This window comes from Camellia sinensis, chromosome 7 (genome assembly GCF_055761805.1).
Source record: "Camellia sinensis isolate YWXY chromosome 7, ASM5576180v1, whole genome shotgun sequence".
Taxonomy (NCBI): Eukaryota; Viridiplantae; Streptophyta; class Magnoliopsida; order Ericales; family Theaceae; genus Camellia; species Camellia sinensis.
In genome coordinates, this window is record NC_138967.1 from 78064218 (window position 1) to 78079300 (window position 15083).

The window sequence follows — 15083 nt, forward strand, 5'->3', positions numbered from 1 at the left end:
AATCACTTGATGGTTGTCATTGAACATGTGGATATGTAAATACATTGTATATGTATGTTTATTTGGGAGAAGAAAATGGATGTACTCCATGTGTGATTATGTGTTTAAATACATTGCATATGTATAATTGTTTAAGAGGAGAAAGGGGATGGACTTCAATATAATTAAGTTGGCCGGAGTGTCTTGAGTGAAAGTCCCAAAACTATACATGGGTGCCGATCCCGCGGATGAAATATACGTAAAATGGCGAATCGAAAACTATACATGGGTGCTGATCTCGCAAACGAAATATCCGTAAAATGGTAGTAGAAGTGTTTTATGTCATTTGTGAGATTGCTAACCAATGAGATGTAATCTCATTAGGGTTAATGGAAAATAGGTAAAATTGGCTCATGTGTTGAAATAAATGAAAAATAAATAAAATGGGATATGGACTTGGTTCATTTATGATTATATAAGACGTAAATGTTTTACCCCTGACATTGTATATGTATGATGCACTTATAGCTTCGTTAAATCTCATATATTGTGATAGGCTGTTTCTACTGGGCTTTGGCTCACCCTACTTGGGAAACCGTTTTCAGGTACTGGTGACATGCCTCCTTCAAGGACGTAGCTTGGGAGGACTGAGGGGCTGAAGGCTCTTCTTTTGTGTTTACATGGTTATCTAAGCCAAGGGCTATTAAATGTACAGAGCTTATGACTCCTTTTTTGTTGTAACCAAGCAAGTCTTGGAAAGATGTAAGTCCGTAGGGCATTTACCTTATTGTCATTATCTAGTATTACATGCTATAGTTTTAGGATGAACATTTATGAATGTATAGCGCATGTAACACCTTTTGTAATTCAAACTCTAATGAATGAAAATATATTAATTCTATTGTATCTACTTCTCGTGTGAATTAGGTTATTGGTATTATTTTGGGGGCATTACATTGGTCATTGGTGAAAAATGACACTGTTATGTTGCATAGATTTATGTGAATGTATTACGCTTATGTTATTTGTGCTTTTAACATCTGATGATTGGTAATGTATATTGCGCTGAGAATGAGAGGTATCATTACCTTCCAGCTAGCGCCTAGAGAATTGATTGCGCTTAAAATGAGAGGTACTAGTACCTTCCAGCTAGCTCTTGGAGAACTTGGCAGATGTACCATTACCTTCCAGCAGGTGACTGGTAAATTGGCATTTCGTTATGAAAAGGTGTATCTTTGGCTTACCGTTCTTAAGGCAAGTTGAAGAGTGTTGTTTATCATTATTGTCATGCATTATGATGGTTATGATTTGAGAAGGCTGAGTTGTGTTATATGTTGAGTAGGTAGTTGTTAGATGTTTATGTGTGCATGTGGGAGTATCAAATTAGTTGTTGAAAGAATCTCTTTACCTTTGGGCGTAAGGCCAGGGAATATGATGAACTTGTTGGAGATGGACATAGGTTATGTATTGAGTTTGTAAATGATGTGAAGAAATTGGATTTTAGTGAACATGTTTTCCAAAAACAAAATGATTGTTATGTGATATTTTTGAAATGGGAAATGAGTAGAAAATGTGAACCGTCTGTATTGTTGAATAAATTGGATAATTTTTGGGAAAAGTACTCTTGCAAGTTTACTTCAGTTATAAACCGTTACATTATTTCTATAATATGATTTAAAGCATTTTTGGGAGACCTACTAGACTTTGTATTCATCCCACATTGCTAATCTTTTTTCAGGTAAATGTTGTGAAGTGGTTCAAGATTGAGGATCTTCTTTATCTGGTGACCACGACGCATTTTATTTGTTGGGAGACCTACTAAAAGGGTTGAAGCCTTCCTTTTATATGTAATGATGTAAACCTACGGGCAACCTGAAATTGTATTATAATTATCGAATTGGTAATGATATCCGTGAAATAAAAAGGTAGGGCATTATAGAAAGCAATGTGGCAGCCTCTCAGCCTCATATTTTGTTTGCCCTTCTTTTCCTTTTCTATAGACTTTTTTGCTCTCTTCATTCATTTCTCTTTTACTCTTTCTCTTTTTTTGTCTATATATATATATATATCATCTCTCTCTCTCTCTCTTATCAATAAACCACCATATCTCAAGATTTAAGTTAGCTAGACTGAGAGTTGATCTTCAACTCAAGTATTAATGTTGTCCCGATTTTCAATTTGAAGATTTTAGAGATTCAAGACTTCTCCCATCCATTTCTTGAGGTACGGATTTATTTTATCTGAATATAATATGAACCTCTAGTTGGATATGTTGTATTTTCTTGACACTCCCATGAGAAATTTGTAGAGATTTTGAAAGCATATGTATTGTAGAGACTTAGAGTTTGAGTGATATTGGTTGTTTCTCTACATTTTTCTCTAAAAACGTATTTCTAAATATCTTATAACATAAAGGATGCTTTAATTTGCCAAAGTTCCAATTTTTGTAAAACTTTAATTTGAGAAATTACATTGTTTTTGTTGATATTGTCTCTATACTTGGAATTGGACAATTTTGGCTCTTTGAATATTCTAGAGATTTTGAATGGATGGCAATTGGTGGAGAATTACATTATTGTAGAAATCACCAACCTAGGGTGATTTACTCAATTTGATAAATTGATTGTTGGCTAATTGAATTTGGAAAGCCCATTGTTGAATGGTGGTGTGTTGAAAATGTGTTGATGATTGAGAATACATTAGCTGCATTTGGTTTATAAAAAATTCAAATGATTTGAATTGAATAATAACGATGACTCTAGGTTATATATAGAAATGAGATTAAGTTGATGAGAGTGTCCATAGTGAAAGTCCAGAAATCAATGTGGATAAAGCATCAATTTCTTTCCGGCTAGCAACTAATAAATTGGGGGTGTTTAGGTGATTCTTTGAGAGACCGTTGGAAAATACATTGATTTAGGGATTCACCTCAAACTAAAGTGGGCAAATTGTTGATTTTAAACATTTATCAGACTTTATATTAAGTTATCCGATTTTGAAATATTGATAATTGTGAACAAACGATGAATTTGAATGAATATAAGCTTATTATATAGCACCATGATCATATACATTTGTAACGATATATTATTGGAAATAAATATTTTTCTACTAAACTATATATTTATTCCTCATTGTTGAATCTTTCCAGGTAATGCTATTGAGCCACAACCTTGAGTTGGCGTGGGAACTTAGATGTGAGCTAGAAGAGCTCTATTGATTGTGGCCTAGGGCTTTTATTTTGTTGGTCGAGTGCCATTTCTTTTGTAAGAGATAATTTCCTTTTTACTTTGTTGTAAGCCCAACGTAAATCTCTTTTGTAATGAATGTTGATCCATTTAACTTTACATACTATATATTCATGCCACGTAAATGATGAATATAAGATATATAATAATAAAACCTCATATATTGAATGATGATATATATATATATATATGGAAGGTGAATTTTCGGTTATTATTTTATATTCTTGCCTTCTATTACAAATTCTAATAATATTTCCTAAATTTCAGATATTGTAAAATTTGGGGCATGACAAACCGGATGCACTGGACGGGCTTTAGCCAAGCCAAACGCCTTAACCTACCTTTCTAAGGCCAATTTCGGCCTCTATGGACCCCAGGATTCAATTCCTTTCAAACCCAAATTCCCTCCCCTTTTGGTCCCGACGAAGGGTCTCTCTTCCATGCGACATTATGTGAAAAGCGTTGAGTTTTCAAACTTTGTCAATTTAAGTTCATATAATTTTCAAAGAATTTTTTAACGATATAAAAGTTTCTTGAATCTGATTAAAAATGAAGATTTGATAGTCATTTTAAGATAATTCGTCGATTTTCGACAAGTGATGGCAAAATAATCTTTTTTTTCAAAATTTACTAGTAAAGGACTCTCATTAACTTCTATCTGTACAACTATTCATTGTAGAAGAAAAATAGTAGTAAAATTTGTCTATTTGTTGCATAAGAAACTCTTACAAAGAGTTGTGAAGAAGTTGAGGTAATGGGTGGGCAGTGGGAATCAGCTTCAACACAACATTCATCAGGTGGAAGGAAGGAATTGGCAAAAAGAGCAAAAGTAATAAATCGAGATGGAAGCTGCAAAAATAACATTGTGGATTTTATAACAAAGCTTGTATGCGGCAGCTCAATTTAGATAAATAATTTGCTTAAAAATATATTTTAGCCAAAAATAATAATTAGATAAATAAAGACAAAAGTCATTGTCTCAAAAAAGAAAAAGAAAAAAAAAGCAAAAAAAAAAAAGATCAACAATGTTCATTCTCATGTTTAGGTTACTAAGATTGTATTTGGTGGGAAGATATGATGAGAGAAATAACAAGGTAAAAAGAAATGCAATCTTACTTTTTATTTTATTATAATAGAAAACACATGAAAAAAGAAAGTGAGAGAAATGCAAACCCAATTTTTTTTCTTTCCGAAATCACTCTTTTCTTCTTTCATTTTTCAACTCAACCAAACATAACTTGAAATTCAAATCCTATCAATTCTTTTTCCTTTTTTTTTTTTTTTTTTGAATTTCCCTTTCTCTTACTATTTCTCTCATCAAATCCTCCAATCAAACATAGCCTAAAAAAATACATCGCAAATAACATCAATAACCATTGTAAGAGCATCTACATCAAACTCTTCAAAATCACTTTTTAGCTAAACTTTTTAAAAAATCAACTCCATCAAACTCGCTTATAGCTCATCAAAATTTACGATCGCTACAGTAACTCGTTACAACAAGCGAGGCACTGTTCATCGCTATTTGTGTGTTACCGAATGTTCGCCCGGAAGTCTGACAGGACGGTCAACCAATCAACGGCAATTTTATTTATTTATTTATTTTTAAAAAAAATTATTTGACTGATAACTTATCAATTTAATAAATAAATAAATTTAAAAAAAAAAAAAAAAACTAACAAACACAACAAGAAAATAATATTTAATAAGAATAGGTTAGAATAAAGAGTTTAATGTAATAGGTGTTAAAAGGTGAGTAGCTAAAATAATGAAATAGGTTTAATTTGACTAAAAATTTGAAGAGATTGGTGTGGATGCTCTAAGAAAGCTAAGAAATAATTATTTCATTCGAGTGCACTTTTATTTCATTAAACCAAATACTATCTAAAGCTAACACAAGAAGTTTAGAAGTGATATACGGCTAGCTAGAACAGATAAAAGATGGACACTCATTCCATAAAGTCACATAACAATTTATCAATTTTAAGACCACTAAAACTCTTCCTCTATTGATCTCTCAACCCTATTGCATAAAACTCATGCCCCAAAAAACAGAGCAGCTGAGCTATGAAACCAGAAACCAGTAAAATGTCCAAGTTATTCACAGATATCAAGAATTCGAATATCAGCCTTCTAGTTTCTCCTTAATGTTAGTTGTTTGGGGATACACTACTTTAGCACATATTTTTATCTTATTTGGATCACATCACAATGCACATCTTTTCGTAAAAAATCATAAAATATACTTATTTAAATCACTCCAAAAAGATATTATGATGTTAACTACCAAAATGCAATGTTTTAATTTCAAAAACAAAAACAAAAACAAAAAAAAGCCTGCTGTATGAACTTTGAACTACTTCGGCATAATTAAAGGAACAACACACATTCTCACCCATCTAGGTATAATCAACATTGGACAATCATGTGTATCATGCCAAGTATAAAGCATATAACCAAGAAGACAACTACGTACCTTAGTGTATGTAAGGTCTTTGTCCGTCTAACAACACAACTTTTATAGCATTAACAAAGACATCCTTATGATTAGACAGCCGAACTATAAACATTTCTTCTGTATATCACTTGAAAAGATCACCTGGGTAACAATTGCCAACGCCTACAAAATATTGACAGCTGTAGCAAGAAGCAGACATATTGCCTCCCGATCCATTCTAAAGAACCCAGACAGCATAAATGACACTGTTCGCTTCACCCAGAACTCCCTACAAAAATGTGCTATCAAGCTATCAAATGAAAGGAAAAACTGGAGTGTTACTATCCTCTATTTCCCCCCAGCTTCAGCTTCACCTTCGCCTTCACCTTCACCTTCACCTTCACCTTCGCCGGCATCTTCTGCCCGACTGCCCAATTTCACAATGTCTTCAACAAGAATCTTCCCATCTGCAGCAATAAAGTTCACTCAAATCATGATCATAGAAAATAAAAGATAAATATTTCAACAACTTATATTTTGTTTGCAGAACAATGCAGGCTTTGGTACAAGATACAAAAAATTGGAAAAAAATTCCGAAGGAGAGGAAGTTGCCTTCGCCCCACATTTTGTTTAACAAGGAAAGGAGGGAAAGAAGTAACCACTTCACGGCATTATCTATGTCTTAGCACAAAAGTAGTATTTGAAGGCAAAAACATATGTTAGAGGGAGAGAGAGGTTCCATTTGTTGAACCTGATTCGAACAGAGTGGCCTACCCCTTCCCTTCCCACCAAACAATGGGAACTCTATCAGGCCCAGTAATGGTTTTGGGTGCTAACAGGGCGATGAACACATATTCCTCAAAGCTTTCTAACAGCCAAATATTTTGGTTCCTGTTGGCCTTCAAGAGAAGGCATTTCAATAGTTGAACAAGAAGTACTACTAAATAAATAAATAAAACTTCTATGCAAATTGAATTCCAATACATTTTATAAATCACTAAAAAGATGAAGATGCACATGAGAATAATGGATCATGAAAACATCTTTGAATCACCAACCTCTATCTTTGGAAAGGTTGCTTATGAGTTCTTGGACCCCCTCCTTGCCTAAAGTATCCTTCAAATACATAGCTGCAGATGCCACCTCCTCAGGAGTTACTTTCCCATCATAATCTCTGCATGCATACAAAAATTTTTATATATCTGTGTACACAACATGAATGTCAAACATTTTCTAAATATTGAGGATGGTCTCCAAAGCCAACAAACCTATATGGCAACTGCTGAAAATGAAATGTCAAGTGGCAGAAAAACAGGATGGTATATCAGGATTAGTTCAGCCTGATTGAAAGATATCATATCCAGGTTTGCAGACCCATATGGGTATATATATATATAACTTTGAACATCCCAAAGAAAGTAAGAATTCAGTAACTGACTTGATATCCATAGGTCCTCCCACAAAAATAGAAAAGAACAATAAAATATGAAGCATAATGCATAAACAATCACACCTGTCAAGTAGCCGCCAACGATCACCAATTTTAGCATCCACATCATCAATTTCCTTTTCAAGGTTTTGAAGCATAGCATCAACCTGATTGATTATGGCAAATGACAAAACAGAAAGTTGTCAAATGCTGAAGGTGTGAGGAAGAAAAAGGAAAACAAAAATCTGGAAAGAAAATGGAGACTTACCCTACCTATGAGTGCTGATGAAATTTCATTATGTACGGCCATGTCCGAAGCCTGGTCGCTTTCCTCGTGTGCAGCTCTATACGCCTTCATGGCATCTTCTTCACCATCTGTACCCTCCTTCTCTACCATGCTATTGTAGAGTTCTATCTGAAAATATCAGAGCTATCTAACATGAGTAGATTATCAGAAGGATGCCATATGAGTTGCAACAAAAAAAGTAATAATAATACTGATAATAGAACAAAGCATCATTTGACATTTGCTATGTAGAATGTCCACAGTGACCCTATTAATAGCATACAAGTATCGTGCACACACACGTGCACAAAAAAAAAAATGAAAAACAAATATTTTAAAATGACAACCGTTCAGAAAGTCAAAATAACCCAAACTCAACAAAAGGCTGTCCCATTTATTAGGTTAGGTTACATTGATCAATTTCCTCCATATGGTTTTATTTGCAGTCTCAGTTAAGTAACCTAAGTTTAAGATAGTCATTTCCTTCCCATAACCTCTATTTCTTTTATCACTCTCCACATGGATCAAATCACTCCTTACATGTGCGTTAATTGGTCTATGATGCACATGGTCATACCATCTCGAGCAGTTTATGTTTACCTTTATCTTGTCATCAATTATTGCCACTTCTCACCATTTTAATGGATTCGTTTATTCATGTAATTTTAGTAACAGTAACAATGTAAACAGAGGAGAAGTGAAGATTGAGAACCAATAACTACCTAAGAGTGAACATTTTCGTTAGGATCGATTATCGCAACGGCTAGGGAGATTGAAGCAGATGTGGTCCATAAACTTAAAGCGGGATGGCTTAAGTGGAGGAGTGCGTCTAAGATACTATGCAATAAACGAATACCCACCAGACTAAAAGAAAAGTTTTATAGAACTGCTATTAGACCAACGATGTTGTATGAGACGGAATATTGGATAACTAAAAAACATGTAAATAAGATGAGTATTACTGAGATGATGATGCTAAGATGAATGTGAAACAAGATTAGAAAAGACAAAGTTAGAAATGAGTCTATTCGTGAATGGGTAGCAGTAGCAATGATAGAAGATAAGCTGAGAGAGAACAGATTGAAATGGTTCGGCTATATACAACGGAGACCAACAGATCCAGTAATGAAGAGATGCAATACAGTGACAATACATGGAAGTGTTGAGGGAAGGGGCAGACCTAAATTGGTGTGGACTAGTATAGTAAATAGAGATATGAATCTCCTTAATTTAACTAACTAAATGGTCTTTGATAAAGTTGAGTGGAGAATAAAGATTCATGTAACTGATCCCATTTGACGGGACTTAAGTCTTGGTTCGGTTTGGTTTGGTTATGTAACACCACAGATTCATCACAACATTCTCATTTCAGTAATACTCATTTTTTGAACATGTTTTTTCTTAAGGAAATCCAGGCAACCAGAATGAGTAGTCCAAACATCCCTTACTCTCATAACAAAGTCCGAACACACCTTCTAAAAGGCCATAATTGTAAAGCAGCATTGCAATAAAAGTGAAGTCTGGTTAGACACAGTGCAAACAATAACTAGTCAATGCCATCAGCAAGTCTGAACTACACAAGAAACCACATGTGAGATACGAAAGCATCAATTGACAGAAGATAAGGATGTTCTGTTCTCCATATGTACAAGAAAAACATTAACCAAGAATTCTGCACATATTAAGAAAAATAAAATAAAATTTGTACCGATACATTACATGTTATATCATGCATGCCATTTTTGTTTTCTTTTTCCTCTTTTTATTTTTTATTTTTTTATTTTCTGTGGTGAGACAGGAGGGTTGATATCATAGAGAATCTGTCCGCAAAAGGCATGCAAGTATCAAGCCAATATATGGCAAAGATACTGATAAAAAATAAACTCTGTAAAGGAGTAATTAATTATGTCCATGATTCAGATGTACCTCCTTATTTACTAGCCTCAGGAACTCTTCCCGCTCTCTACTGACAGACTGCATGGTTAGCAGCACAAGGAAATCAATAATAGCGCAGACAAAGAAAATTTAAAATATATATATTCTCAGCTCAACAATGTAATAAATTAAACATTTAGTGCATACAGAAGCAGAAGCTAGAACAGCCAAAGCACGACTGAGTTCACAAAGCTGCTCTTGTTTTTCCAGAGTTCTTGCTCTAGCTTGTTCTTGTGCTTCTCTGACCGTTGGAATAGTCATCTCTTTCAAAGCAACATCCTCTTGATCCACAACAGATTCCTTAATCTTGGCTTGCTCCTCTTCCTCTTTCTCTTCCTCCTCCTGCAATCAGTTAAGTTAGAACCATTGAAGTAAATGAAGTGACGTACTCAATGTGAAGCTCAAAACTGCATTGAGGAGCACAAGATTTCCCATGAGGCTTCAGATCAAGCCTTCTGAGTGAAGACATGCACCTTGAGCTCAACGCATTAACCTCTTTTCCTACCAAATCCTCAGTCTATCCAAGGTATTGAATGTATTGAACATTTTCTTTATCATTTTCTGTTTTAGGGTTCAAGTTTCCATGACAAGAACCAAATTAAACACATCAAGACTAGCTCACACAATACTAGAATTGTCATGTCATATTGCTCTTAAAAAGTGTGATTAGTTGAAAGTCAAAGAGCCATTAATTTGGCAATAATATAAACCATGAGATTATTGACCTTGATGAGTTCTTCCTGCATTTCAAGGAACTCCAATTTCCTCCTCCTCTCCGAAACAGAATCTTCAGATGGCAAGGCTGTGACACCAACAGTATCTACAACCTCGTCTGGAAGTGACGACAATGTAGCTCGAACAGCTTCCTCTGGCCTCAACTTTCCAGAAACAGTGAATGCTCTGTGTGTAGTATTAAACCAAATAACAAGTCAGTTGTAATCCAAAACAAAGATTAACACAAAATGTTGAGGCTTCCAATTTCGAATTTTAGAAACAGTGAAGAAAAATAATTGAGCCTTTAAAATACCTGGAGAGGATCAGAAGTGAAGATGGTACAGCGTGATTGAGAGATAAATCCAACCAATCACGGAGCTACAGAAAGAAGCATACATTTACATTAAACTTCTGTACCATATATGCCAAGTTATCAAAAGCTGTAAATGAGGCTGAACAGCAAAATGAAAAATGTGGCGTGTGCATGGTGGGGGGTGGGGGGTGGGGGGTGGAAGGTGTGAGACATTCATGTTGCTGATCTCTAGTAACTGTGGTCTACTTATCAACAACAAAAAACAGTGGTAAAAGCTATCTTGAGTTATTCTTTCTATCTAAATGTTGGCTTGAGTTGATTTTCCAGTAAGAAAAGATAAATTCTATTACACCAGTGCCTCGGCCCTCCGGGGAGCGGGACCAATTTATACCAGATGTATATAGAATTTGCCGCCTATATTATTTTCCCCTCCATGTATCCAACTAAATAACAAACCTAACAATTTGTTCTTTGCACAAAACCATAAAAAAATACCCAATTTTACTCCATGTATCTAAGAAGTACAATTACTTCTATAGAGAAGCTGTCTAACCATGTTGAACACTGGCACCTTTTGGACGCACCTACAAATCTGTTAAACATTTCTGGAATGTGTCCACAATCTGAGAGCAGATTTCATAGTTTGGACAGTTAGGTGACACTTCCCACATGCCCCCAACACTTACCACATGTAGCATGCAGCCATTGGAAATTGGGTGATTACACTGCCCAAAGTGCCCAACTCAGGTTTCCTTGTTACAGTCATACAAATCACTGCTATAATAAAGCATCTGGCCAGTACACATAATCTAACAATGTAAATGACATTTGTTCAGATTCATTTTCCAAACATTATAGATTCGTTAGATGAGACTTTAAAAATGAATCATGGTTCTATTTTTGGCTTATAAATGTGTCAGTCTGCCTGTGTTTGTATGTTCAATTGTTCTATTAGTTGCCTTTGTGTAAATGAAGAGGTATATACTATAATAAGAATCTATCGGTTATTATGAGTTTTATTTATTTATTCCATGGGTTGAAGAAAACACTTTTCTGTTTCGTATGGAGTCCTGAAAGGTGCAACCCACATGGCATTGGAACAACTTGACCGGTCAGTTAATAATGTTTCAAGGGGAACCCTCTGTGCTGTGGCTGATGCCTCCTCACCTAAACAAAGCAACCGTGAAGCGACTTTCACTCTCCAAATCCCTTTCCAAGGAAACAAGATCTGATGCATAATCGGTGCCCTATGACAGGTTTGACCTTCTCAAGCCTCCTGGTTCTGGAAACAGGCCATCTAACCTCATCCTCCCCTCCTCCAGACCTATTAAAACCTATGCAAGTCTTTTCTTTTAAAGGATGACTCTTTCGCTTTTCTTGAAGTAAAAATGTGATTCTTGTTACTATCTACGTTACGTGAACTGAATGTGATTTTTTGTTATGGAAATTTCATGAATGTGATTTTTCGTTAAAATGTGATTTTTTTTGTATGAATAGAGTTTTCCAATTATAAATGAATATATTCGTGAAATGGTTATGATAGTACTAATTGAAAGTAAGTTGAGAGAACAAGTCAAGATAGTTTAGTCATATATAACAAAGAAAAGAAGACGTAACAGTAAGGAAGATTTATATGATCCATAAATGGAAATGTTAAGGGAAGGAAAAGACCTAAGGCCTTGTTCAATGGCGGGAGATAAATGGTAGGATTGGAGATATTATCTTGTGGCCCCATTTATCACTTGTTTGCAAATTTTTTTAAACCAGATATGATATACAAATGGATATACAATACTACAACCTCTCCCAGTTATATAATCTCAAATGAGATGGTATAGAATAGAAAAGACATATCATATACCCCTTCCTCTATTATATATATCAGAGCAAACCAACAAATCCTATCCGCCATTTGAGAAGAAATATCATCCAGAGAGAGTGAAGAACAAAGGTAATGCAATAGTCCAGATCTACAACTATCTAGTTCCCTATTTTTGTCCCCAACAACAAAAAAACACGTTCCGATGATTCTTTTATTTTTTTATTTTAGAGTTTTCCATGTATGTTCTTGATCTGGAGCATCCTTCCACTGATTTTCTTGTAGCTAAACTAAACTGATTAACCCTTTTGTGTTCAGAGTTGTTTTTTTTTTTTTTTTAGGTCTTTGTTGTTTTGTATATTCTTTATTTGAAATAGATGGAAAACAATCAGATTTTCTAAAACAAATAAAAATAATATTTTTGTAAAATCAAATTTTACGTTTATATTGAAGGTTATGTTAAAATAAAAAAATCTGGAAAACAAAAATCTGATTTTAGTTTATGTTCAAGGTCATTAAAAAAAAATAAAAAAATAAAAAAAAAAAGAAAAAGAAAACAATCAGATTTCTGTTAAAACAAAAATTATTTTATTTTCTATTTTTAGATAAACAATGACAATAAAATACTTACTTAAAATGATTTTGTGTGGTGGTTAATTTTTTTTTTTTGTTTTTAAACAAGTTGGAATTAATGTATATATATTTCAAAGGATTAGATGTAATTTGCATATTTGGTTGTCCATTATCTCCACATGATTTGTAACAACTCTATTTCAAGAGTTGCAGACCATTGATGAGGCAAAGGGGTAAGATGGGCATCAATGTATGCCATAAGGGAAAATCGAAAAATTACTTGTATATATCCTACAATCTCTTTTGTAAAGCAAACATGGATTCATATCCTGAATCAACAAGCATGAATGGTGGGATATCTTATGTCATTACATATGCTACTGTAAACTCCAAGTAATATTAGATCTCCCACTTTATCTCTAGACAATCAAACATGGCCTAAATTGACATAGAATGCGATAGTAAAAAAATATGAATTTATTTACTTTAACCAAGCATATTTACAGAGTGAAATAGTGAGAAAAGATTTATATAGATTGTTAAAATTTACCATCACCTACCACCAATTTACCATCACCTACCACCACCTACTCCTCACCTACTCCTCACCTACTACACTCACCCTCTCCTATATAATGAGCCACCCACCATTTGTAATATACACAATAATATATAGATCAATCAATAATACAATTCTCTATTTCTCTTTATATATCAATTTTAACATGGTATCAGAGCTATAAGATTTAAACCTGTATTTTTTTCTCACCGGCGGGCAGCCGGCCGGCACCTTTGCCTTTGCTGCCCGCTGGAATTGTCTACACAACCTCCTTGCCAAACCTCGAAGCCGTCGCAAATTCATCCCTGATTTCAGCAGCAACCTCTTGAAGGTCTCGTGTGCCTCGAGCCGATAATGAGGTCAAGCTACTTAACTTGGCGGATTCGGCATCATGAATTGATGCCCCATCTACTTCAAAAGTAACCCCTTTCTTCCTCATGGACCCATGTTCTGATTCGATTGTATCGGAACTTCCTTTATCCTCTTTCACATCACCAGCATGTGTTGCTTCAAAATATTGTTCTTCTGGTACTTCTCTTGAAGTCCCCTCATTGTCTGGTACTTCAGCCATATTTTTATTTTCCATATCCAAAGGTCATCTTTTTTCAGAACTTTGCCGCCCCGCCAATCTCTCTGCAAGTATACAATCATTCGCAGTCTCTATCTGTATAGCGACTCGGCATTGAAATCGAGTCTTCAATCTTAGAAATTCCAAAAAAAAAAGCCCTCTTTTTGATACATTTGGTCACCGATTCGATCAAGAAACAGTGCGGAATTGATTTTTGGGGAGAATTGGAATTGTGATTGATTAATCGCTGCATGAACGATACAGGGGGGAGAGGAATCGGATCGATTGCTCAGAGAGTAGGATCAGAACACTGAGCACACAACATGTCTGCCATAGTGTGCGGGAAGAGATCATCCATCTTCGAAGACCTCCCATCGTCTCCGCCCGTATCTAAGAGAATTCGCTGTTCCTCTTCGTCGCCGGTTCGATTCTCTCCTCCGAGGCCCACCACCGGCTCTCCGTTTAATTTATCGTCGTCTCCATCGCATTTATCGGCCCTTGACTAGAGTCTGATACGTTCTCCTTGGCGACCCTTCACCATTGTTCTTCTCTGAGCTGCACAACACAGTTGAGAGAGAGAAAGAGAGAGATTTGTGGTAGCTCTGGATCTGGATCTGAGATGTGGTAGATCGAGACTCCATCATCGTCACCGCCTATATTGATGACGACAAAACGCTCATCTACTTCCACTTCTTGGATCACTTCTTTTGGAACGTCTTTCGGTTGTGGAGCCCTATAACAGTGTCCTCTCAACCCAAACGTTGCTGTGTTTCTGGACAATGAGGCCATCTATGACATTTGCCACAGACCTCTCTCTCCCTCTCGGGTTGCATTTTGAAGCCATTCACACACCCTATCCAGCACATACACACACGGCTCACTCTCATCTCTCTCTAGCTGGGTCTCTCTCTCCATAGACACACGCACACAGAAATCACCACCACACCCAGCTTTTCTTTTTTTATCACCCACTCCATTTCTTTATTTTTTTCTTTTACTTCCTTTACCACCACTCACCCATGTGACCCACTCTGCTCAGATTCTCCAACCTATACTTTTTTCTTTTTCATTACACTCATGTTCCCCACTCCACTTTCCTCTTTTCGTTTCTTTTTATTTTCCTATTCTCTACTGATTTGAATATCAAAAAAAAAAAACAGACGAAGACGCCTTGCACACCAATCTCCTTTTATTCATGTCGGGGCTCACCCCGTTTACCATTT

The 15083-nt window shown here is 35.3% G+C and overlaps 1 protein-coding gene and 1 long non-coding RNA gene across 4 annotated transcripts in view; one reads left to right on the top strand and one right to left on the bottom strand.

Moving 5' to 3' along the window:
* The first annotated feature begins 2031 nt into the window (after positions 1-2031).
* Positions 2032-3346, top strand: LOC114261448 (uncharacterized). The gene is made up of 2 exons (XR_003628948.2): positions 2032-2202; positions 3131-3346. It is a non-coding gene; the product is annotated as an uncharacterized LOC114261448 (long non-coding RNA).
* Positions 3347-5655: 2309 nt separating this feature from the next.
* LOC114261433 (uncharacterized) overlaps positions 5656-15083 on the bottom strand; it is a 33168-nt gene continuing 23740 nt past the window's right edge. For 2 of the 3 annotated variants that reach the window (XM_028201711.2, XM_082878278.1), the window contains exons 8-15: positions 10342-10406; positions 10040-10214; positions 9462-9656; positions 9306-9353; positions 7362-7508; positions 7178-7260; positions 6723-6838; positions 5656-6131 (exon numbers count right to left, since the gene is read on the bottom strand). In XM_028201711.2, coding sequence (XP_028057512.2) covers positions 6013-6131; positions 6723-6838; positions 7178-7260; positions 7362-7508; positions 9306-9353; positions 9462-9656; positions 10040-10214; positions 10342-10406 — 948 coding nt within the window. In that variant the 3' untranslated portion in view covers positions 5656-6012. The remainder of the gene's footprint in view (positions 6132-6722; positions 6839-7177; positions 7261-7361; positions 7509-9305; positions 9354-9461; positions 9657-10039; positions 10215-10341; positions 10407-15083) is intronic. The other variant, XR_014335523.1, reaches the window with a different exon arrangement.